The 22758-nt window shown below is 42.3% G+C and overlaps 2 protein-coding genes across 2 annotated transcripts in view; one reads left to right on the top strand and one right to left on the bottom strand.

Annotated features, from left to right (window-relative positions):
* The window catches only part of cps1 (carbamoyl-phosphate synthase 1, mitochondrial), a 39490-nt gene extending 29515 nt beyond the window's left edge, over positions 1-9975 (bottom strand). Inside the window, exons 1-20 of the mRNA XM_028393174.1 lie at positions 9737-9975; positions 8615-8724; positions 8219-8363; positions 7855-7944; positions 7712-7768; positions 7543-7635; positions 7350-7439; positions 6800-6928; positions 6577-6683; positions 6305-6446; positions 6075-6152; positions 5175-5273; positions 4423-4518; positions 3648-3837; positions 3303-3460; positions 2793-2921; positions 1778-1922; positions 1430-1640; positions 1097-1295; positions 828-1004 (exon numbers count right to left, since the gene is read on the bottom strand). Coding sequence (XP_028248975.1) covers positions 828-1004; positions 1097-1295; positions 1430-1640; positions 1778-1922; positions 2793-2921; positions 3303-3460; positions 3648-3837; positions 4423-4518; positions 5175-5273; positions 6075-6152; positions 6305-6446; positions 6577-6683; positions 6800-6928; positions 7350-7439; positions 7543-7635; positions 7712-7768; positions 7855-7944; positions 8219-8363; positions 8615-8724; positions 9737-9862 — 2571 coding nt within the window. The 5' untranslated portion in view covers positions 9863-9975. The remainder of the gene's footprint in view (positions 1-827; positions 1005-1096; positions 1296-1429; positions 1641-1777; positions 1923-2792; positions 2922-3302; positions 3461-3647; positions 3838-4422; positions 4519-5174; positions 5274-6074; positions 6153-6304; positions 6447-6576; positions 6684-6799; positions 6929-7349; positions 7440-7542; positions 7636-7711; positions 7769-7854; positions 7945-8218; positions 8364-8614; positions 8725-9736) is intronic.
* Positions 9976-18818: 8843 nt separating this feature from the next.
* myl1 (myosin, light chain 1, alkali; skeletal, fast) lies at positions 18819-22592 on the top strand. Its single transcript, XM_028393609.1, has 6 exons — positions 18819-19056; positions 19688-19715; positions 21140-21283; positions 21440-21613; positions 21713-21790; positions 22035-22592. The coding sequence occupies exons 1-6, from the start codon at positions 18928-18930 to the stop codon at positions 22061-22063; spliced, it is 582 nt and encodes a 193-aa protein (XP_028249410.1). The 5' UTR covers positions 18819-18927; the 3' UTR covers positions 22064-22592.
* Positions 22593-22758: the final 166 nt, after the last annotated feature.

Genomic DNA, 22758 nt, shown 5'->3' with positions numbered 1-22758 from the left:
TGGCATTTTATTAAAAATCAGTGTCAAAACCAGCCTGTCACCAGTCTGTAAGAGGACAGACGTTCGGCACTGACAACAGCCTGTAAATATGTTTTATTATCTTTATATTAGATGTCTAACCAGAGAAATCATTCCAGGATCGTGGAAGGATTTCACTCTTTAAATCTCACAGTGAAGCCTCCCTTGTCCTTTCATAAGGAAATTACAATCAGCCTGGAAGAATCCCTGTTTGCGTTACTACAGAGTAAATCTGTACCAACCATCCTGCAGCATTATATCTGCTGCGTGATGGCCTGGAGAGAGAAGATATAAATCAATGAACTTCAATGCCGTCGCCATCTCCAGCGATGTCACTCGTTCAGGAGACAGATCTGTCCCCATTGTCGGGACACAAATCTTTTACAGCTCAAGTTATCAACACTGACGTGCCCTTCCTTCTGCTCGTCTCTGAGCTGGTGATTAACACATTTTAAACCTGCTGGACCTGTAGCTGTTTTTCACCTTGCAGTCCTTCAAAGAAGATCTCAGAGTTTGAATAATGGAGCCTGGCCCTGGGTCTAGCAGCACTTACAAAAGTGTGTTCTCACCTTCATTCGATTACATGAATAAAAATACAGCATGTGGCAAAAACACACTTGAGATTGAATTCATTCGCCCTCACATTTGAGGTCACACTGCCGGACTATGCTGCTTTATGTTATGTGTATCTATTTAACTAAATTAAACTTTCAAAGGCGAGCTTGTCCACAAAGTGAGGGACAAATTCTCAGAAACACTTTATGAGAAAAACTAAACATCAGGATTAACATTGTGAAGGATTTCTGTACCTTGGCGAGGGAGAAGATGCGGGTGCTGGAGGGCACGGCCAGCTCGTGTTGCAGGTCCTGAGTGTCATTCCAGGCCTTCTTGAGTGGCAGCCGGGGCACAAAGCCATCCACTGATGGATGACACATCCTCAGGGCCTTCTGCATGCTCTCCTCAAAGGTCCGGCCCACAGCCATCACCTGAATTTAAAGAAGGGATTTAAGCGTGTGTGTGTGTGTATGTAGACTGAAAAAAAAGAGCGCTGTTCAGTGTTTATCCAGATCTTTCCCACCTCTCCAACACTCTTCATGGCACTGCCTATTTCCCGGGACATGCCTTGAAAGCGGTCCAGGTCCCAGCGGGGAATCTTAGTGACGATGTAGTCTAAACTGGGCTCAAAACAGGCTGTGGTCTTCTCTGATACAGCGTTCTTGATGTCCGGTAGGGGGATACCAAGAGCTAGCTTAGCAGCTACAAATGCTAAGGGGTACCTGTGGGCAGGAAGCATCAGTTATCAGATTGTTCATGTTCCCAATGATGAGATCCATCCTACATATTACATGCTGTCTGCTGTGCAACGTTACCAACTTTTTTAGCGTAATTCCAACAATAAATCTTGGCTCACCCAGTAGCTTTGGATGCCAACGCGGAGCTTCTTGAAAGCCGGGCATTAACCTCGATGATGCAGTACTCCAGGGACGATGGGTGTAGGGCGTACTGGATGTTGCATTCACCGACAATCCCAAGGTGGCGCACCACCTTGATGGCCGTCTCACGGAGCATGTGGTACTCCTCGTTGGACAACGTCTGGCTTGGAGCCACCACGATGGAGTCACCTGTAGAAGTGTGTAGATTTGGTCTAGAAAGTTTTCCACTTATGTAAAAAAACAAATAAAACAAAAAGTCCTACACTGTAAAGCAACAAAATAGAGCTGTAGAAGAAAGAAGTTAGTTCTGCTCAGTACTTCGGTACCTGTGTGAATGCCCAGTGGGTCAAAGTTCTCCATATTGCAGACGGTGACGCAGTTATCAGCCACGTCTCTCACCACTTCGTATTCCACCTCCTTCCACCCCAGCAAAGACTTCTCCACCAGGATCTGACTGCTCATAGCCAGGGCCTACGACATGAACATACAGCGTTATCAGATTACTGCTGTGTGTCCTCTACACGTAGCATTTCTGTAACAGATTCCATGTTCCATGTAGCACTGGGACTTTTTCAGTGTTTGAATAACTTACAGCATAAACTCTCTGACTGATGTGTCCTGTTCAAAATGTATATCAGCTATGAAAAACCAGCTTAGAAAATGGATACAAGAATCAGTACAAATGCATATATCTCTTTAATTTGTTGAAGATTAAATTTTAGTTGAATCAAAAGGCCATTTTGTAGCAGTACATGTGCCACAAACAGAAATAAATGTAATCCTCTTCCTAATAATAGACAAGGACAGACAGGGCCAAAGGAATGCTTACCTTGGAGTTTTTAATTTGTATTTCTGTCAAACGAGACAAAGACTGGGTGATGTCTCTGCCCTGTCCTTGATACAAAGCAGGTGAACAGCTGCTGAGCATAGCTGGCACAGAAATGTTTGCCATTGAAACTTATAAATGAGTACTTCAAAAAAAGAAAAAAAAAAGAAAATACTGCATGGCATAAAAAGTATGCACCAATCAAAAACAGTTACAGACAGTTCATTTTGCAGCCTGTAATCACAGATTAGAACCAATTGAGCTGTCAGACATAATGTCGAAAAGGGAACAAGCACAAAGGAATGTTGCTTAGCAACAGCAAACTATTCGTCTCTTGGCGTAGAACCAAAGTAACCCATCACGAACAACTTCAGAGTTTTTTTTTTTTGCAGGTTAATGTTGTAAACATGGGGAACAGGGCTGTTAAAGTACGACCTTAACTCGGACTGATCAAATCTAAAAAAAAACAAGGCACAGAGAACAACTTCACTAATCAGTTTTTTTGATATTCTGACCTTGTGAGCCGTTTCCTCCAGCTTTTCTTTGTTAGCACACAGACCGGAGCCCAGACCTCCCAGAGCGTAGGCCGAACGTAACATGACGGGGTAGCCAATCTGCTCCGCCGCTTTCAGGGCAGCAGACACCTGGAGGATGCACATGAATATTAGATGTTTGATAGAGCACAGACATTTCCAAACGCACTAGTCTTATGTAGGAAGCATTGTACACAGAAACAAAAATATTTCCCAAAACTTACATTAAAATTACTAAACTTATTTCTTTCTCTTTTGCCACGATACTTTCTTAAAGCCTTAAGGGAACATCTTATTTTACGTTATACGTTATACTGTGTGTGTGCTGCAAGGCTAAACAAAGACAACAGCTCTTAACAGTGGCCCTGCTACATTTTTTTTTGTGTGGAAAAACTCTGTGAAAAATATTGTAATTAAAAGCTTTCTCAAGGGAAATACTACAGTAAAATTATCATTATTATTATTATATAATTTTGTCTACATTCTTCTTACCGACTCCACAGCAATGCTGGGTGCGATCTTCTCATTTATCTCCATCAATTTATCAGCGAAGAGCTGCCTGTCCTCTGTGGCCATGATGGACTCTACTGGGGTTCCAAGCACTTTCACCCCATACTGCTCCAGGACTCCAGACTGGAATAATTCCACTCCTGAACAAAATAAAATCACAAACAGACGTACTGTATGGTTATACATACAAAAAACTCTTTAAAAACCTATTTGATGAAGAAGAGTTACATCATCATGTTTTGTCACAAATGCGATGGATTCTAGAAGGACACACAATGATCATTCTCCATTTTCTGTGCTTTCATACAACAACTGTGGACATCTTACCACAGTTCAATGCAGTCTGTCCACCCATTGAGAGCAGGATGCCATCTGGACGCTCAGCCTTGATGACCTCTGTGACAAACTGTGGCGTAACAGGCAGGAAGTAGACCGAGTCTGCCTGCTTGGATCCAACTTCATTGGTCTGAACGGAGGCTATGTTTGGGTTCATGAGCACCGTCTTTAGGTTTTCTTCCTGCAACAACATGGCACCAAAGGTCACCTGGTCATTTTAGAAGGGCCACTGTGTTTTTTTTTATCTCAAATTTTCAAATTTTAACCCTTTTCACAGTTAGAAACATATAGGTGCTTCTAATAACATTAACAACGGACCTGTCACAGTAAACCTGACAGTTCAGCACCAGCAGGCATAACAGCAGGGCCATGAAACCAGTCCAGCTCAATAACACTCACTCATTGTATTATTTACATCTGTGCTTTTTCTGGATGTCAGAGCGTCTTTGTAAAAAAAAAAAAAAAAAAAAAATCTGTTTGACTGTTTTCATGTATGGAAGGAAACATAAAGTCTCTAGATTCAGGTTTTCATTTGACTTGGGGATATAGAAATAATGACAGTACATTAATTACAGTACACCTGATAGAATACAGTATAGCAGGATAAATGACACATTAAAAGTCCATTAACCAAAATGCAGACAAATTGGGTCATTACAGGTGATGGGACAGATTGTGTGATGTTAGATGTCTTTTTAAAAGGGGCACTTTATCTGATATCGGTTTGATGTGAAAGCTGAAATATCGAAATATCTGCTGCTCTTACCTTCATGGCCTTGACGGCCTGAGATCCAGAGTAGTCAAACTCTCCAGCCTGCCCAATAGACAGACCACCAGAACCCAGAACCAGCACCTTTGACACCTGTAGCAACACAAAGAAAGACAATAAAGACAGCGACTGCACGCATTTTCTCATGTATCTAAATTGTGCAGCAATGAGCTACTTTTGTGGAGTTTGCGTGTTCTCCCGGGGTACTCAGACTTCCTCCCACATTCCACAAAAAAGAGTGTTGCACATTAGGTTAATTTGGGAAACTTATGTTGCCCATAAGTGTGTGCCTGAGCATGAATGGTTATTTGTCTCTCAGAGAATTAAAAACCATCTAGTGGAGAAAGTTGGAGGACCAGCTGCAGCAAGGAAATGTCTGGATAGGAGTCTGGAAGGACCTGAAACCTCAGCCTGAGGTTTCAGACCAGAAGTGGGGAAGGGACCTGAACCCCTTCTTCAACAGATATGATCATCATTTTGTCATCTGTCACCTCTCCCAGCACCTGTCTCCTCATCTAGCACACAACTGAGAGACTGATCCATCTCAAGGTGAGTCTGCTTTAGCAGCATGTCAATGAGACTGAACTGGCTGATCAAGAAGGTCAGCTCTGGCATTGGTTGCGCTCTTGGCCAGTGGAGGTGGTGGGAAAATGTGGGAGGATGTCTGCTTATTCTAACTTATCAATCAAAATCACCTGCTCGTCATAAGGTTTGAGGTAAAGCTGCTAAACCAACACAGCATACTGTACCTGTGCTCTGGGAGGGATGATGGGTTTTGTGGGCATCACCGACACTATGCTGGCACCCTTTCCTTTCTTGATGAGCGACATGAAGGCGTCAAAAAGGAACTGTAGAAACAAAAATATAGAACCACAGTTTGACTAGAGCATCAGCAAGGTGTTACTTTTAACCCCGTTTTACCCTGTTCTGCCTGAACTCACAGATTCAAAACTTTATTTATTTTTAAATTTGACTGTTTACACCTGGAAATACAAATATTTACCATGCAGACAAGCTCCTATATGTCCATACGTGGCATTATTATATACTTTTTGTATCATTTCTCCTTGCCTTTAAAGTACAAACAGATCTCATTAGCTTTCTCAAAGGTAAAGCTCAGCTGCTTGGAAAAGTCAAATAATAGACTTTTCTCTTTAAACAATTATAGTCGTAATTGCTGCTTTTATATGAGACGACATGTCCATGTCTGCCATTTGGGGCAGAAAACTAGCACAGACTCATCAGTGCTTCATTGCAGAGAAAGAGACAGACACTATTAGCGGCCATTATACAATACAATAAGAATTATATTTCATAATGCAGTAACAGATACTGATGTTTTTTTAGGACACAATGCTGCACAAATAGCATCATTATCTTCTTGTTGAAGGTCTGCATCGAGTAAAACTCAACATTTCTGTGAGCATCCAGAAACTCAAGGTAGCTAATTAAATCTGTTTATTTACATACTTATTTATCTGTAATTTTTGTTATTCCCTCTGCTTTTTCGACTTTTTATCATTGCTTTTACACAAGTACCCTTTAAGTGGAAGGTATTAACTTTTACCTAAGTTGCATACCCCCTTTATAATTAGCTGCAGTAAAGTATTCAGGTACTTTATGCAGCACCATCAAAGTCTTTTAATTACCTCTGTGTCAGTGGGACCACCTTTAGCCTCCGGGTGGAACTGGGCTGTGAACACAGGCTTAGTGTTGTGCATGATGCCCTGGAAATTATGCACAGTTGGTAGAAGGAAGCAGAAAAGACATTGGTAATAATTCAGAGACAATGTGCTGTTTTGTACAGCACATTATTAATGTGACTACAGTTATTCTGTGAGACAAAACTGCCTGAACATTCATGCTGAGTGATCTCCACCTCGTTGGTGCCGTCATTGGCATTGATGAAAAGCGGGCTCCACCCTGGGGGCAAGGACGCGCTGTCTATGCCATAACCGTGGTTCTGCGCCGTAATGAAGGCCTGGCCTGTCATCACATTCAGCACCGGCTGGTTCTGGCCTCTAGGGGATGAGAGACATACATATATTTTCACACATGGTGGCATTTTCACATCATCACTAGCAGTATTGTTGTCAGCAGAGATTTAAATCCTTGTGAATATTGTGTATACTCATCTATTAAAGAATTCACCTGTTGCCCATCGGAAGCTTGTACGACTTCGCTCCTGCAGCCAGAGCAGTGATCTGGTTGCCCATACAGATACCAAACACCGGCTGTGGGTGATCGCTCTCCAGCACCTTCACAGAACAAATTGCATTAATAATGACGGCACAGGTCAATGAAACTATAAAATGTGGTCAAATCTCATATCTGAATCACATCTGAAGCTCCAAATAACAAACCAGCATCCTACCTTTCGCACATTTTGGATGAGGCTCTTGGCCAGAGATGGATCTCCCGGTCCATTCGATATAAACAAACCATCGTACTCTAGACTCGTCAAGTCCTGGTCCCACGGCACCAAGTGGACCTCTGCACCCCGCTGCACCCACATGTCATAACAATAGCACCAAAAGCAGTTAGATACTTTATTGGTCCCCAGGGGGAAATTCATGAATTACGAACAGAAATATTATGAATTTAAATTATTTGTAACACAGGCAGACAGCCTGGCTCTGACCAACAGATGAGCACATTAGTCTGCCAGCTTCTACCCTTACAAGCCAATATCAACATGATAACAACAAGTCATTAACTTGCAGCGAGCTCCGCACGGTGACATAAACACGTTTAATTCCTGGAGCTTGTTAAACCAAACATCTCAAAATTTCTAGGTCAAATTGCTAAAAAAGAAAAACCATTTAACAGCGTGTTCGACTTGTTTATTTGTGCAGAAAAAGATTATTTGAGGGCTCAGTCACAAAAACAAGCATCCTCACAGCTCCACCTGCATCTGTACTCACCTTAACCAGCAGCCGGATGATGTTATGTTTAACACCGCAGTCGACAGCCACCACTTTGATCGGGTTACCTTTTCCAAAAACTCTGATTTGCTGGTGGGTGGAGAGACACAGCAAAAAAAGAAGGAGCACTCAGTGACACCATGTGGTCTGATGTGATGTTTTAAATGTACAGTAAGTGTCTTACAGCTGTTACCTTGGTTGAAACCTCTGCCACCAGGTTTTTCTGGTTGGGATCAGATATCTCAACAGGCCGACCATCAAATTCAATCTTCCCCAAAACTGTGCCCTAAATATCAGAAGGTCAGAAATCAATCAATTGATTTGTCAAAGATGCATAAGATTTACATTTATGTTCAAATCACCTTGTCTCTGATGATCTTTGTCAGCATTCTGGTGTCTATTCCAAACAGCGCAGGAACCTTCAGAGGCAGGTAAAATGCACATTTAAAGAAGAGTCCCGCTCATCCTTCTGACACTACACCTGCCATTGAACTTCAAACCAAACCTTCTCTTCTTGTAGCCATTCACCCAGAGACTTGACAGAGTTCCAGTGGCTGTACTCATGACTGTAATCTTGGACCAGAAGACCAGAAACCTTAAAGAATCAAAGTACAATGTTAGTATGTTAGCCAAAAAAGGCTAAAATAAAAGCGATTAACTCGTGAAAAACATCCCCAAAACAACAATTTTCTTTGTAGATAAATGATGCAGTCAGTCGAGTTACTGTAAATAACACATTATAAATATTTCTGTTCAACAATATATCAGGTTCAAGCAGAGACAATGACAAAACATGTATCTGCCATAAACACACACATATACAGGAAGGAGGTTTCTCCTTGAACCCACAGAGTCTCTGAATCTCTAACCTGGATGCGCTCTGACTCCACATGTTTTCTCAGGCCCAGCTCATCCACCTCCTGGGTGTTTGGCACCCCATAGTTCCCAACAATTGGATAAGTCAGGGTCAGGATCTGACCTCGGTAGCTGGGGTCAGTCAGGGCCTCAGGATACCTAAAGCAGAGAGACAAGCCGGGATTTAGTGATGAGGTGATGCTGAAGTGCATTGTTGGAGTGGCGTCAGCCACCATTATGTCCATGAATGGGGGAAAAGCCTGGCTGCTGAAAGGCTCTTTTTAAATCTAAAACTAGTAAAGAAAGTTTTATATCGAATCTAAATACATGTGCACATTATTTTCTTTCTTAAAAAAAAATGTCCTGGATTTAAGCAGTTTTTGCTTAAAACCTAATAAAACTCTTCTTACCCCACCAGGCCAGTATTAAAGACCAGCTCCCCGGCTACAGAGGCATCATGCCCAAAGGAAAACCCTTTCATCCTGGTGCCATCCTCCAAGACCAGGTGGGCTGTCTGAGCCTGGAGAGGTGAAAAGAGAGCACACAGATGTCAAGTCAAATCCCACCCAATGATAATGTATTCTCTCTTTTTTATATAAAGCCGGTGTGGAAGGACCAAAGGCAAAACTTTGACACAGATGTGATGTTGATTTTAAGTTTAGGAGTGATGGCAGCCTTTGAGACGTCATGCTGAAACTGCAGGCCTGCTGTGAATTGTGCTGTGAGTGAGTGCTGAGATAGACAAAACTGTTAGAGTGCGAGAGGGAAAGGTCGGCATGGCCCGCTGTGACCTCCAGCAGTATACCATTTATTTTCTTTAACAGGGGAATCATATACTGACACATGCGTGTCACACACAGTGCATTCAGATACTGAAGGCTAAAAGTGTGATGAATTCATTGAGGTACGTTAACCGCCCACTGCTTGGAGGAACCCGCATGTTTTCCCGTGAGTGTTGCAATCAGAGCATCAGATGCAACAAATGCCTGAGATTTACACACATGATGCACACGGGTCAAGCAGCAGTATCATGTAAACACAGGTCAACAGGTAACAGGATCTTTGGAGCTTTTAGCTGATACACAGGTCATCACCCTAGCCCCTCAGTATTCCAATAAAAACAGGCCATTTAAAGAAATACACATTTTCACAATCATGAATCGTCAGAGCAGTGACAGTGTATTTTATTTAATCACATACAAACGGTCCATTATACAGAACCTGTCATATAAAGAGATCATCAGGGCTAAACTGTAACACCTGTGATTTATTTATGTTCAAATAATTACGTCATATGCGGAATTTACACTCTCTGCAGTTTATAAAATGGGCTTTATTTATTTTGTTTCTGTGTTTGTGGATGTGGAATAGAAACGCATATTTTGACGACTTTTCAGCGTGGTTTGGTGCAAGTGGCGTTCACAGCTGACTTGGCAGCACTTCCAGAGAGGTATTTAAAAAGTTAGCCTCATATATATTTACCACTGACAACAACACTTTCACCCTCACACACACACACACGCCGCTCTTACCTTCACGCTGAAAAGTTTTGCGGCTTGCAGTCTGAGCCAGCCCGGCGTGTTTCCCACCCTCCTGCCCACCACGCACCCCTGCCTCAGAGATTTACCCACGCTGTAAGCCAACAGGATTTTGGTCATGTTGGCCTAAAGGAGCTCCGTCACTGGTGACAACAATGGAATAAAAATAATAAAAGGTAGCGGAGTGATGGGTGCGTGGATAAGTCCTGGACCTCTCCTCGTGTCTCCACACACACGGTTCAAGTGGGCGCTTGAAACGCTGATGTGGATTGGCTGCAGGGCAGGAAGCGCACAGAGCTCAGAGCGGAAAACTTTCTGCTGAAAGGACTCTGGCATGTTGCAGAAGGGAACACAGGTATAGGCCTATACAATAAGCAAACAAGTCCTCTGGTGTTTTGGCCTCCAACTTATTTTTAATTTGAGTATTTAATTTATTACATTGTGTTTTTTTATTTAATTTTTATTTTAAAATTATTTTAATTTTTTATTATTTTTGTTTGTAAAAAAAAACTATTAAATGCAATTTTATTTTATATAAATAAATAAGTAAATCTGCTCTCATATAAGCAAAAGAAATGTTAGATGTTAGATAAAACTAATTGATTAAATATAGACAAATATACCCACCAATCAGGTTGTAAAGTCACATGACCAATATTATAAATAACTATCGTTAGTTGTGTTGTGTATTGTAGCCTTTTATGTTAACCCTATAACTTTAACACATGTATCGTGTGTTAGAGGACCAACCAAAACTTCAGCCACACTTTTGTAATCTCATTCTGCTTGTCTTTATTTTGAGGAATCTTTCAGCAGCCAGCAGTTCAGCACTTTAAAAAAAAATCTACTGAGAGTGAATGTAGCTGCTTATGGACAACTTGTGTAGAGTGCGTTTTGTACAGCACACTTTCCTTTGAAACCAATTGCCTGTAAAAATAAGTGGGGTGGGGAGGGGGGGGGGGGGCAAACTGGCCATGACTGGGTGGTGGTGGGATTAGAGTGGCCTGTGTATTTGCTGATGACTGCAAGAGCACAGGCCTCTGTGGAGAAGGCTGTCTGACTGCCACTCTGCTGCGTTCAGCAGTCTGAACAAAGTGAGTGTGAGTATTAGGACCTGTCCACACTCCAGAAATTGGACTCGGAACAATACATTGTGCTGATAGGTGACTTTGTCACTATAATTTGCACACATTTAGATTGCAATAAAAATGATTAACATACATTTAAGAGTATTATGTACGCACATATACCCCATGTATGCAATAAAAACAAATACATCCTGATTCCCACGTGGTTTAATCTGTGTGAGGTGTCACTCATGTTGAGTGTCTTCACTCTGTCAGAGTGGAGCCAGTGCCTCTCCTCTCTGGATCTGTGGAGCACTGCTGACACCCAGTGGCCGTGCCCAGTCTGAGTCAGTGTTGTTGTAGTGGCACACTTGATGCGCAGATGACAGTGCAGCTCTATATATATGAGTTATAGTAACATTGGAGAGGCACTCGGTATCATCTAGCTGCCAGCCTGTAGTGGAAGCTGCGACGGCTTTACAGCTGACATGACCCCTACAATGAAGTCTTTATGATGACCAGATATGGATGTTTATGTAACAGAGGAGGCGAGAGTCTTCACTTCCACTACATCTAAATACTTTATGAATCCAGAAATTATAAAATATAGACTAGCTTGCTTTCTCAGTGACACTGTTGGAATAAACATTAAATAAATAGCTTTTAGTATTCATGTTTAAATATATAAATAAATGTATGAAACAATATAAAAATTGGTCATTTGTCTGGAAAAAAAATGATTGAAATAAATATTCCAAAGGATGCCATGACCACAGTTGCACTTATGATGGCCCACTTGTGTAAGTCTAATATTAACTGAGTACGCATTATAATCTCCTCCTGATGCCTCACTTCCATGTGCAGTAATTAACTGCAGTAATTTGAAGTTCTCCATATAAAAAAATGACACTGAATGACACAGGCTTCATATTAAATGTGTAAATATTTTTATTTACCTTGAACATGAAGCCACTTAACTCTTAAACCAGGCAACAACTCTGTTCTATTGTTATCACACAATATTAAGTGTTATTTTCTATAAACAATAACACAGAGGGTGGAGAAAGTGCACTTTTTACATCATAAGAGTGATTGATAAGTTGGTGGCCTGGACAGAAAGAAAGGGGTTTTGCAGCTCTTGTATGAGAGTAGTTTATCTCTGAATATTTATTTAAATTTCCAAGAGTTTAAATCGAGGCAACTGGACTCAAGGATTGTTTTTTGAAGACGTTTTGCCACTCCCCCAAGTGGCTTCTTCAGTTCTGTTCTTCAGTTTTTTCAGAACCGAAGAAGCCACTTGGGGGAGTGGCAAAACGTCTTCAAAAAACAATCCTTGAGTCCAGTTGCCTCGATTTAAACTCTTGGAAATGACTATATCCTGGATGTATGAGAGCATTTACAGATGGATTTATTTAAATGTTTGACTTTAGGCCCTGTAGGGAGTGTATTCAGCCTCTCGCCTATTTACAGCCAGGATCCTGAGTCCCACTGTGAGCCTCTACAGGACAAAACAGGTTTAGGTTAATGGTTTGACTGTTGTGTTTTGAGTAATTCTGTCTTAAGGTCTTATCACCCATGGTGGTTCAGGTTCATAAAGACATGGTGGAGCTGCTGATATCAAGCATGGCAGAAAACGCCTATAAGTTGATCCCCATCCTGTAAAGCTGGTCACCATCCCCACACAGGAGAGCATAAGATAGCCATAACAGATACAAATAACACGGTGGTCTCCCAGGAACAAGTCCAAGCTGGCATAACAGGACCCTTCGGTCTGAGGAAAAGCTGATTGGATGCAACATGTTAGGAAACAATTTTTGAGGCAGAGCTATTCTGGCAATTTCCACTTTGAACCAGAGATGCGAGAACCATCCAAACACTCAAGAGTTTCCAGCTTCCAAAAACAAATCACTGAAGTCCTAAGTGAAGCTGATGGTTCTCAGGGATGTAAAAGGGGTGCTGCTGGTGGACTATTCAGGAAAAAGGTCACACAGCAGATCTGTGTGCTCAGGAAAATGCAGATGGACTATTAATTCTGCCAGAAATGTGCTTCCTTCCTGTACTGTAGAAGGACTGAATGTGGTTAGTTTGTTGTTTTCCTCTTCTGCTGTCCAAGTCACACACATGGGAAACGTGCTTGGAGAGAGTTGGGAGAACATGAGACGCCTGTGCAATGTACTGTATGGCCCCTTTATTACAGGGAGGGTCGTCATTAGCTGCTTTCTGAATTCCTCCATTGATTGGTTGGGGTGCGGCCTAATGAGGTCCAGTATCTGTCCTCGCTTTGAGGGATCCCACATTGTCTGAGGTTTCAAGTGTGAGTTTCAGATGGTGACCGAGCTTAAGAGAAGACGTAAATAGGCCGGCAGGCTCCCTCGCTCCTCTCTGTGCCAGGTTTCCGAGCGCAGTCTTGGCCCTGAGGTGACAGCAGTATGTTTCAAGGATGCATGGTGATGTTTGTTCAGTGAGGTGTGAGGCATAAAAGGTATATTAAGGCAAGACAAGTTCATTTGTGAAGTGTCAGGTGGAGGTGCTTTACATAAAACACAAACAGGCACATTAAAGTATACAGGAGAATAAGAATGAAGTGCAGTTTGTTGCTTTTGATCAGCAGAAGAATATAGTTTAAGATTTAAAAGGTCTGATCTTGTGGGGCAAATAAATCGGATCACTGCTGAAGACTGATGACTTTATAGGTCCGAATGGCTCATAAAGTAGTAACAGTTGGATTTATAGTGCTTGATGTAAACCAATTACATCTGCACAATGCAAAATATTGACAAGAGGAGTGACGTGTTTCACATTTCTAAGGGTTTAAACCTCATTTTAACCTGTGGTATTAAAAAACATATTACACCACATCCAGTGCTAGCTCTAAAGGACCATTTCAACATTCATACAAATATATTTAACACAAATATCAGTGAAATAGTACAGAAAGATGTAATAAATTAGCCTGTGAGTTATTTATACCATTGCACCCCCACACCTTTTTTTTCTTTTTAACCAGTTTGGTGCACTATTTATTCTTGTGTACAGAAATAGTGCCCACCTGTACTCAAAGTCCAGCCTCCTGTGTGAACGGCTGATGAACAGCTGAAGCTGGCTAAACAAGTTAAGCTAACAAACAGACCACAAATTAACAGACCGCTAATTAACAACACACACGATGTGTCACATTTTTCCTCTATCTAATGACATGCTGTATAAATACACCTACATTATTAACTGAAATCTTTGCTTCCCTGCTCTGTGAGGCATTGTCGTTATTTATATTCATTTCACCCATTTAATGCTGTGGCAAAACAAAGAAGGTTTAAAAAAAACCTTCATTTTAGAAGGATTAATTGCACGGCAACAAAGAGAAAACACATTGTTCTATGGATTTGTGGATTCTTTATCAGGCTGCTGTCATGATCATGCAGTGTGTACTGCAGGTTATAAGAGGATCCACACACCCACGTCACCGCTCTTTGTTTTTGGTGGCATGGTGACATTAGATGGGCGAGTGTGACCGTCCTCCTGCTGCGACAGCAACTGTAGGATTGTTAAAGGAAGACCATGCCATAAGCTGGAGAGAAAGAAGAAGGAGGCTGCTGCTTTTGATATCTCACTTCCATCCTCTGTACTGATGCAGTGTCCCCTTGTAAAGAAAAGGGCAGTGGGTAGCTTTGTTTAGCCTATCCCCATCTAATCCCTGTGTGGCCAGTGAGGGGCTTTTGAGAGAGAGGGAGAGAGGGAGAGAGAGGGGGACAGAGAGCGTGCAGGCCACAGAGGCTGGATCAGCCCCCTTAAGGAGCCATGGCCCCCGCTCTTAGAAATCCCAAGAAACTTCACACCTCTCTGTAGGGACTATAAATAGGCGCCATCTGTCCCCCCAGGCTCAGTTACAGCCTCATTCCTTTTGGCATGGACGGACAGCAGAGAAGGAAGCCCTCCCCGTTTAAAAAGTAGGGGGTGGGGGGTGGATGGAACCAGAGTCCAAAATCTACTCTCTAGTCATCACAGATGGCTGACTGAGTGACCTCTGCTGCGTGTTTCGTGGCGAAGGAAGTCCATCGGTGCTCTCTGTCATATCCCTCCCTGCTAATAGAAACCCTCTCGTCACTCCGGCTCTCCGCAGAGGCAAAATGTCACTGACCAGGGAACTTCTGCTATCCCTGGAATCTTACACCACACTGCCCTCATCGCTTGATTCTTCCTCCTGAGCTCAGCTTCGTCACATTTCATTAATCAAGGTTCACGCAGGTGGTGGGGACAGGTGCTTGGTCTTGAAATTAGCTTCTCCTTCACAGAATCTTAACTCCACCAATTCACAGTAAAACTATGAGTCCCGGCAGATAAGTGATGTTCACAAATAGAGAGCTAACTTAGAAATACTGCGAACTTGAGAGACTACTATGAAAGCCGAGCAGCAGACACGTATCCCACCATCAATCCTGAGAGGACGCGGTAATAGCGACTATCCTCAAGCAAACCTGAGGGGGTGATATTATGAAATGCCCCGCCTGTCGCTCCAAGGGCACAGCTTCAGGGTAAGGAAGTGACAGAACAGATCGCTCCAAGCATACTAGTCTGCAAACAAAGTTCTCCCTCTCACATGTACTTGGCTGGTTATGTTCTATTTGATTAACATACTTTTTATTTCTGTGTGGGACATCTTTTAGCCTGCAGCATCCAAGCAGCATATTGCAGCCAAGAGAGTCCCTCTGCAGAACTCTCATGTAAATGAGGTGCAGTCGAGGACTTATAGAGGATTGTTTAAATGTCACTTCTTCTACTCTTCTCTGGTTGCTAAAGCTTAAACATCCCCACAGCGATCATCTGATCTATTTCCCATCAGGCTCAAAATAAAATCCATCCCTCCACAGCTGTGTGAGGAGAGAGAAGCTAAATAATCTAGCTGTGTGTCATTAATGTGTTGGGTAAATGAAAAAATACACAGCTAGCAGAGCTAAAGAGGAGCCAGCAGACTGCTTCTTTAGCATGTGCTGGCCAGCTGGAAGAGCAGAGACCAAAGAAGGAACACAGGTCACGTAGAATAGTTGTGACAGCTCCCATTGATGGCCCTAACTAGGGTATTTATAGAACAGTATTGTCTGAGCTATGAAGAAGACATGCTTAGCTTGTCACCTATAGCACTGAATGAGAATGCCAGCCTTCCTAATAATACAAGCTTCACCAGTACTTAGCTCTTTTTCTTTTATCACTTAACACTTTTATCACAACATTACGGAACAATTAAATATTTATTTAGTTATTTATCTACTGACATTACAGCTACGTCCTGCTCCAACACTAAAGGCTATAAAGAGATACTAGATACCACTATGCCACACATTCATTGCAGAAAGAAGTAATAAAGGGACTAAATAAGTAAGTAAGTACTTTGGTCCAAACTTTGATGTCTCAACAAGGGTTACTAAAGTCTAAAGTCTAAGATGTTAAGACAGAAAGATTTAGAGAGTAACATAAAATTAACTTGGCAAAAAATCCTAGATTATGCCTACAGCATTTGTCCAGTTAAATGCACATTTTGTTGGGATGCTTTGACACGTGTCAGCTACTACTCTTTACCATGTTGGCCACAGATTTATCTCTGTTTAAACAGCAATCATTCAATTACTACTTAGTTTGAATTTATCAAACACTGCTTTTGTCCCAGTTGTCCCAAATTTTGTCCTTTTTGATTTTTTCTCTCTTTTCTTGGTGGTTATCTTGACACGTCAGAGTTTTCTCAGTGGTAAACTGCATATTTTTTGTTCGTGCTCCTGTCATAGATGTGTGTTGTATGGTATATCAGATGCTAAAGGTAACCTGGCAAACAAAAAGATAGAGAGAGATATACCTAAAGTAGAAGTATGCATATGTGCAAATAATCTGACAGGATCTTTCTCCTATGACATGTTTTCTAGGAAGTCATTTCCTAGTCAGCATAAACCATCACTAAACGAAAACAATCTTTTCTTCTCTTTCTGCCATCATAGGCAGCAGTGCCGGTCACTCAGGGAGGTTGCTGAGTTTGACCTTCAGATGTCACTGAAGGGCTCTGCACCCATTAAAGTTCTGACCTCACATCTCCAGTATGGCTGTTTCAAAGGCGCTGGACCCTGATGATGGATAAGTGAAGGGTTACACATTTAGTCAGGAGAAGATTGTATATCTCCACTAATGTGATACACTGAAAGACCCAGTAACAGTATACTAAAACATATTTAGAAACCTGTTTGTTCAGACTGTGGGAGCAAATGACACACAACTAACTTGCGTATGTGCTTATAGGAACTGGGACATGACCCTTGTATTATTTATTATCATAGTTAAAAAAGTAAACCAAGAAATTATCAATAAGATATATTTGAAAAAAATGTTTTCTTGCTGTATGGTATTCACACAACTAAACTCACCAAATAAACCTGATCTGCCTTTTCTCTCTCTTTTCATAGGCTGACCTGCCATCACATCTTATTAATGTTCGATTCTACCATCCTGCTGAACCCATTAAGATTCTGTAGTGGAGCTCAGATTGGACTGCAGCACAGGTGCAAGGACTGGGGCACAGTTTCTACAGGGGGAAGGCGAGAAGGGAAGTCAGACGTAGAGAAGGTGTAGTGGAGTGCCAGGGGTGAGCCTAGATGACAGCTGAGGGACTGAGGCTTTCTCTGGCTTACCCGCGTGGAGATGGGGTCAGCGAAAGCAAGTGGGTGGGTTGGTGGTGGGGGCTGGGGGTTGAAGGAATTTATGCAGTTCCTTCGTCACAGGGCCCTGTCATGGATGGTGGTGGGGGGGCTGGGCTGTACCACAGGCCCTGAGAGACAGATATAGACAAGAATTAAGGAGACAGAATTTGCACTCCTAGCCTCGTCTGGGTTACTGGCATCAGCAGCTGAAAGCTTCACAAGATCTGCAGCTCCCTGTGCTTTTACGTCACATCCTTCCCGGGTGGCGGTGACCTCCTTCCTCCCTCAACACAAAGCTTCAAATTAAACACAGGTGCTGCTGTACCCAACACACACTGTCAGTGACTAGAAATAAACAATGGTTAATTATTAGATCTGACACCACCTGTCCACCTAAAGCCTGCTCCACCTACATCTTCTCCATTTTTTTTCCAGCATGACTGCAGCCAGCAGCACACAGTTTCTCCTTTATCTGCATTTATTTCTTTTTATTTTTAGTGTTTAATATGTGTAAGGCATCAGAGATGCTCACACTGATCCAATATGCAATGTTCTCATGGCCCCATGATTACATTCATACAGGATCATTTTATACAGTTTTTATTGAAAAGTCAGCACAAGCTCTGTGCTATGGTTCAAATAAATGACAAAATCTGCAAAATATGTGGCTGCACAGATGAAGCCACTTAAAGTTCATCAGTTACAGTCAAAACTGAGCAATCTGACTAAACTGACTATAGAGGCGGGGATATTTTTTTTATTTTAACTGGGAAATAAACTTCACTCATTTTCAGGGTAATTACTCACTGAAACATTCGTTACTGATGTGTACTAGAGCGCGTAACATATTATGTAACACATTGAACTTGTTCCTCGTTTATGCCCTCTAACCCTCTCAGTGCGCCATTTAGCGGTTTCCCAAAGGATTGGGGCCATAGGTTTAATTTTTTTCTACATATAAATACTATAGATTCTAGAAGTTGTTCTAGTAGTTGAAAGCATCTAGCAATTTTAAAATAGCCCCATATCCATATGCGTCTTGGCGGTGCGTAATGAAGCGCAACACCGTGCGTAAAAGTGGAACTGCGCCGGAACCATTACATCCCCTGGTAACCTTTCACACCAGTCTCAGTGTTTTCGTTTTTGATTATAGCTATATGTCATAAATAAACACTTTTTTTGGCCCGCAACCCTATATTCCATGTTCAGAGAGACCCACCTCACTCACACACTAACACACACCCCTCCCATCAACTATCCAATCCTAACATGGGGGCAGCGTTTACGGGGGTCAAGAGGAAAATAGCCTCATATATATACGCCCCAACGGTGATTTCTTGCTCCGAGTTCTCTCCAATCTGTGTTACACTCCTTGTGTGTCACCCAAACCGGGATTTGTCCGTGCAAACAGGGCCAAAGTAGTTTTACTATCACTTGAAAAATGGCACCCAAGAAGGATCCTAAGGCTCCCGCCAAGAAGGCCGAACCTGCACCTGCACCCGCACCGGCACCGGCACCCGAGCCTGCCCCTGCTCCTGCGGCTCCCGCTGTTGACCTGTCCGCCGTCAAGGTACGATGACCGTGAGGGTATGATGTGATCATGCTTGTGGAGGGATGGAGAGAGAGAGAGAGAGAGCGTGGTGGCTGCTCAGGAGATGGGATCATGTTTTTTGCGCACAGAGCTGCATGCCAGAACTACGAGTATAGTGGGGGCTTTATTATATTTTATAATAAATATTAGATGATTGTCAGCTTATAGCTCAGAAGTCAGCTTATATACAGGTCAGACTCAGAATATGACAGATGCTCTGTCTACAGTGAGATAGTAGCAGCAGCTGCAGGTCTGAGGGACCACCAAAGCTGTTCTGAGGACTGAGGAGAATGACTAGAACCATGGATAGCTCACCATGGCTTAGACCACACCCTGGGCTCTCTGGATTGGACTACTAGAGCAGTGACTAATGTGTGATGGCAATGCAGAGTGACACCAAATGTGGACATGTTAATGCAGCTAAAGATGGACCTCCATAGACAAGGTGTCACCATGTGAAGCTAATTTTGGCAAAGAGACAAGGTTAATGTCAGGTTAGATGGGACTGAGTAATCTAGATGAATAAAGTTTGGATTAATTGGTGCTTTGAATAAAGACATCATCTGCGTCTGTATACTGATGAAGCTGCTTTGTATTTATTGGCTTGTAGGTGGAGTTTGGCGCAGACCAGATTGAAGGTACGTAAACTCTTCCTACGTTTGCAATCACATGATCAAACACAGTCCATAAAACTCAAATCACCTTTATCCTAATGCTCTCTTGACCTGCTGTCAGGTAAATTTAGAAAACCTACAATTACTCAGAGCTAATCTGACGAACATGAACATTAGCTGTAATGCTAAACTGTGAAATAAAGTTGCCAACATGCCTCAAGAGTGTTTGAGACAGATGGTCTCCTCAGTCAGTTTTGTGTTTTGACAGTCCCTGAGGATATCAAATGCCTTGTGAAATCTGACTATGGCTAAATGTCACTAAAATGTCTGCAGACAACATTAACTAGACTTATAAACGTTCCACACAAAGAAGCGTCTTTTTTGGAGCATGTGTGTTGGTAACAATGTGCATCACTATAGAAGAAATCTCAATTTAAAACTTTTTGTTTGGCTAAACTCATTGTTTAAAATAAAAGTAGTGCAATATTTTGCATACAAATTATGCACATGAAGTGAGCACATTTATTCCAAACAAACTCAGATCAGATTAAACAAATAGCTGGTGTCAGGTTAGAAAGCAATCTGAATCACCACAGCAGAAAGAGATGTCACAAAACTATTCAATCATGTGTTCTTATGTTAACTTCAGTTTACTAGCAGTTTGTAATGGCCACAGCAGTGAGGTGATAGCGCAGTATCTGCCAGGAAAAGACACCTGTGTGCTTTCCTGGTTCGTGCACCACAGCAGCAGACCTGTAGTCTGACCAGCTGCTTGTTACACTGCAGTCAGCATTCGCTACTTTTACTCAGCTCTGCCACAGAGAGCCTTGCCTTTAAATGGAGGGGCTCATATTCTCAGCTATGTTTATCAATTCCAAGGTGGTCTTTTAAAAGAGCCTATAGTGCTGCAGAGAGAGAGAGAGAGAAGGAGACAGCTGAAATGGAAATAGAGCGAGGGAGTGACGAGGCTCCGCAGGAGTCTATTGGGCCAATAATACCACAGCCTTTTTGGATGTCTTGCACTTGTTATGTTTTTCTTGTCAGTTAGTAGAGAGGCTGTCTCCACCTGCTGGCAGGAGTACAACAGCTGCAGTGTACACCTTCATACCAGAGTTTAAGCTCTTGAAAAATGACAGCAGTTGTGTTGTGCACCTACTAAATTATGATAATGCAATTAAACGTAAAATACTTCAAAACCACACCTGGTAGTTTTCCATGGAACTGCTGGTGTAATTTTACTTTATGTCTATTAATCTAATGATCAGAATAAATGAACACAACACACAGTAAGAGATGACTTACTGTCAAAGCTAAATAGTTTGAACTCACTCATAGAATATAATAAAAGTATCAGGCTGTTTACTTGTGTTATTCTAAAACTGAACTGCAGAATGAAAACACTGGCTCATTAAAGTGACAATAGTCTCAATTCTCCTTCCTCTGAACAGACTACAGGGAGGCCTTCGGTCTGTTCGACAGAGTGGGTGACAACAAGGTGGCTTACAACCAGATCGCCGACATCATGCGCGCTCTGGGACAGAACCCCACCAACAAGGAGGTGACCAAACTGCTGGGAAATCCTTCTACTGAGGGTGAGTATTCACTTCTGTCACTGAATCGTTTTGTTTTGTTGATTCCTGTGGGGATGTATGGTAGAGTAGGTTTTGTGTTATTGCTTAAAAACAAAAGGCTTCTGGGGCGGAGTATGATATAGAATAAAAATGTAATTTCTGTCTTCTTTCTTCCAGACATGGCCAACAAGAGAGTAGAGTTCGAGGCCTTCCTGCCCATGCTCCAGACCATCATCAACAGCCCAAACAAGGCCGGATTCGAGGACTACGTTGAGGGTCTGCGCGTCTTTGACAAGGAGGGCAATGGCACAGTGATGGGTGCTGAGCTGCGTATTGTCCTGTCAACACTGGGTGAGTAAGGCTGAAATGAAGATGTATTTTTTGGTGTGTGTGTGCGCGTGTGCGCGCTGTCAGTTTTTAATATGGGATGTCCTCTGCTGCCTCCTACAGGAGAGAAGATGAATGAGGCTGAGATTGACGCTCTCATGGCCGGACAGGAGGATGAGAACGGCTGTGTCAACTACGAGGGTGAGCCACAAATTCTATTTTACTTAACTTACAAAAATGTAGGTTAAGGTATCAGACCTACTTGGTTAAGATACCTTTCACTACAATTTAGATTATTTAATAATATATTTATTTCCTGGCTACCAAAGTTACGGGATTATATAGTCACTTATTCACACAAATTTGTACAGTTCAGTCATTTTTTTTCCCTACTCACTCAGTTTTCCTCTCTTCTCTTCTTTCTCTCTGCCACCCGGGTCTCCAGCCTTTGTCAAGCACATCATGTCTGTGTAAGGACCCTGCCACTGTGGTGGCGAGCATTGTATATGTGCAGACCCCATGGTGTCGCGACATCCACTCACTGTTTCCTGTACCATCTGTGGAAGCAGGGGGAACAAAGGACTATGAGATGTCATTTCCTGAACCCTTCTTTTTGTTTTGTTCTACGTTTTTTTTTCTCTTTTGTCCAACTGGTGCTCCTCCTCCTCCTCTTCCTCCTGCTCCTGCTGTTGCTGTTCGGGAAGCTGATACGATTTCTCACGAGGTTTTTTTCTTTCCTCATCTTCACTCAAGTCTCCCCCACATACTCTCAAATCTGGGGGTTTTGTCATCACAGAAGAACAGTGATGGAGAGGAAGGCGGGATAATGATGACCACCCCCTCCCACTTTCGGTCTGCCTGGCTCTCTAGCTGCCAGTGAAGTGACTGGTTTGGCCCAGGACTGGCCATCAAAATGAATCCAATCCTCACCCGACCCATCCCTGAGTCTTAACTTATTGTATCCTCTGCTGTTTCACAATAAACTTTTCACACTCCCATTTTATTTCTCTATTTTTGACTCTCTGTTTGGCTGAGAATGGCATTTTGAAAAAGCATTGATGAAACTAAAAACATCTCATTGCTGCCTGATTAGCTTAGCTTAGCAAACAACTCAAAAACAGCAAAAGTGTTTTTTTTCCTCCAAATTATGGAACTCCTTTGTTTGGGGG

Source organism: Parambassis ranga, chromosome 21 (assembly GCF_900634625.1).
Source record: "Parambassis ranga chromosome 21, fParRan2.1, whole genome shotgun sequence".
Classification (NCBI taxonomy): Eukaryota; Metazoa; Chordata; class Actinopteri; family Ambassidae; genus Parambassis; species Parambassis ranga.
This window is presented reverse-complemented; position numbering and strand designations above follow the sequence as displayed.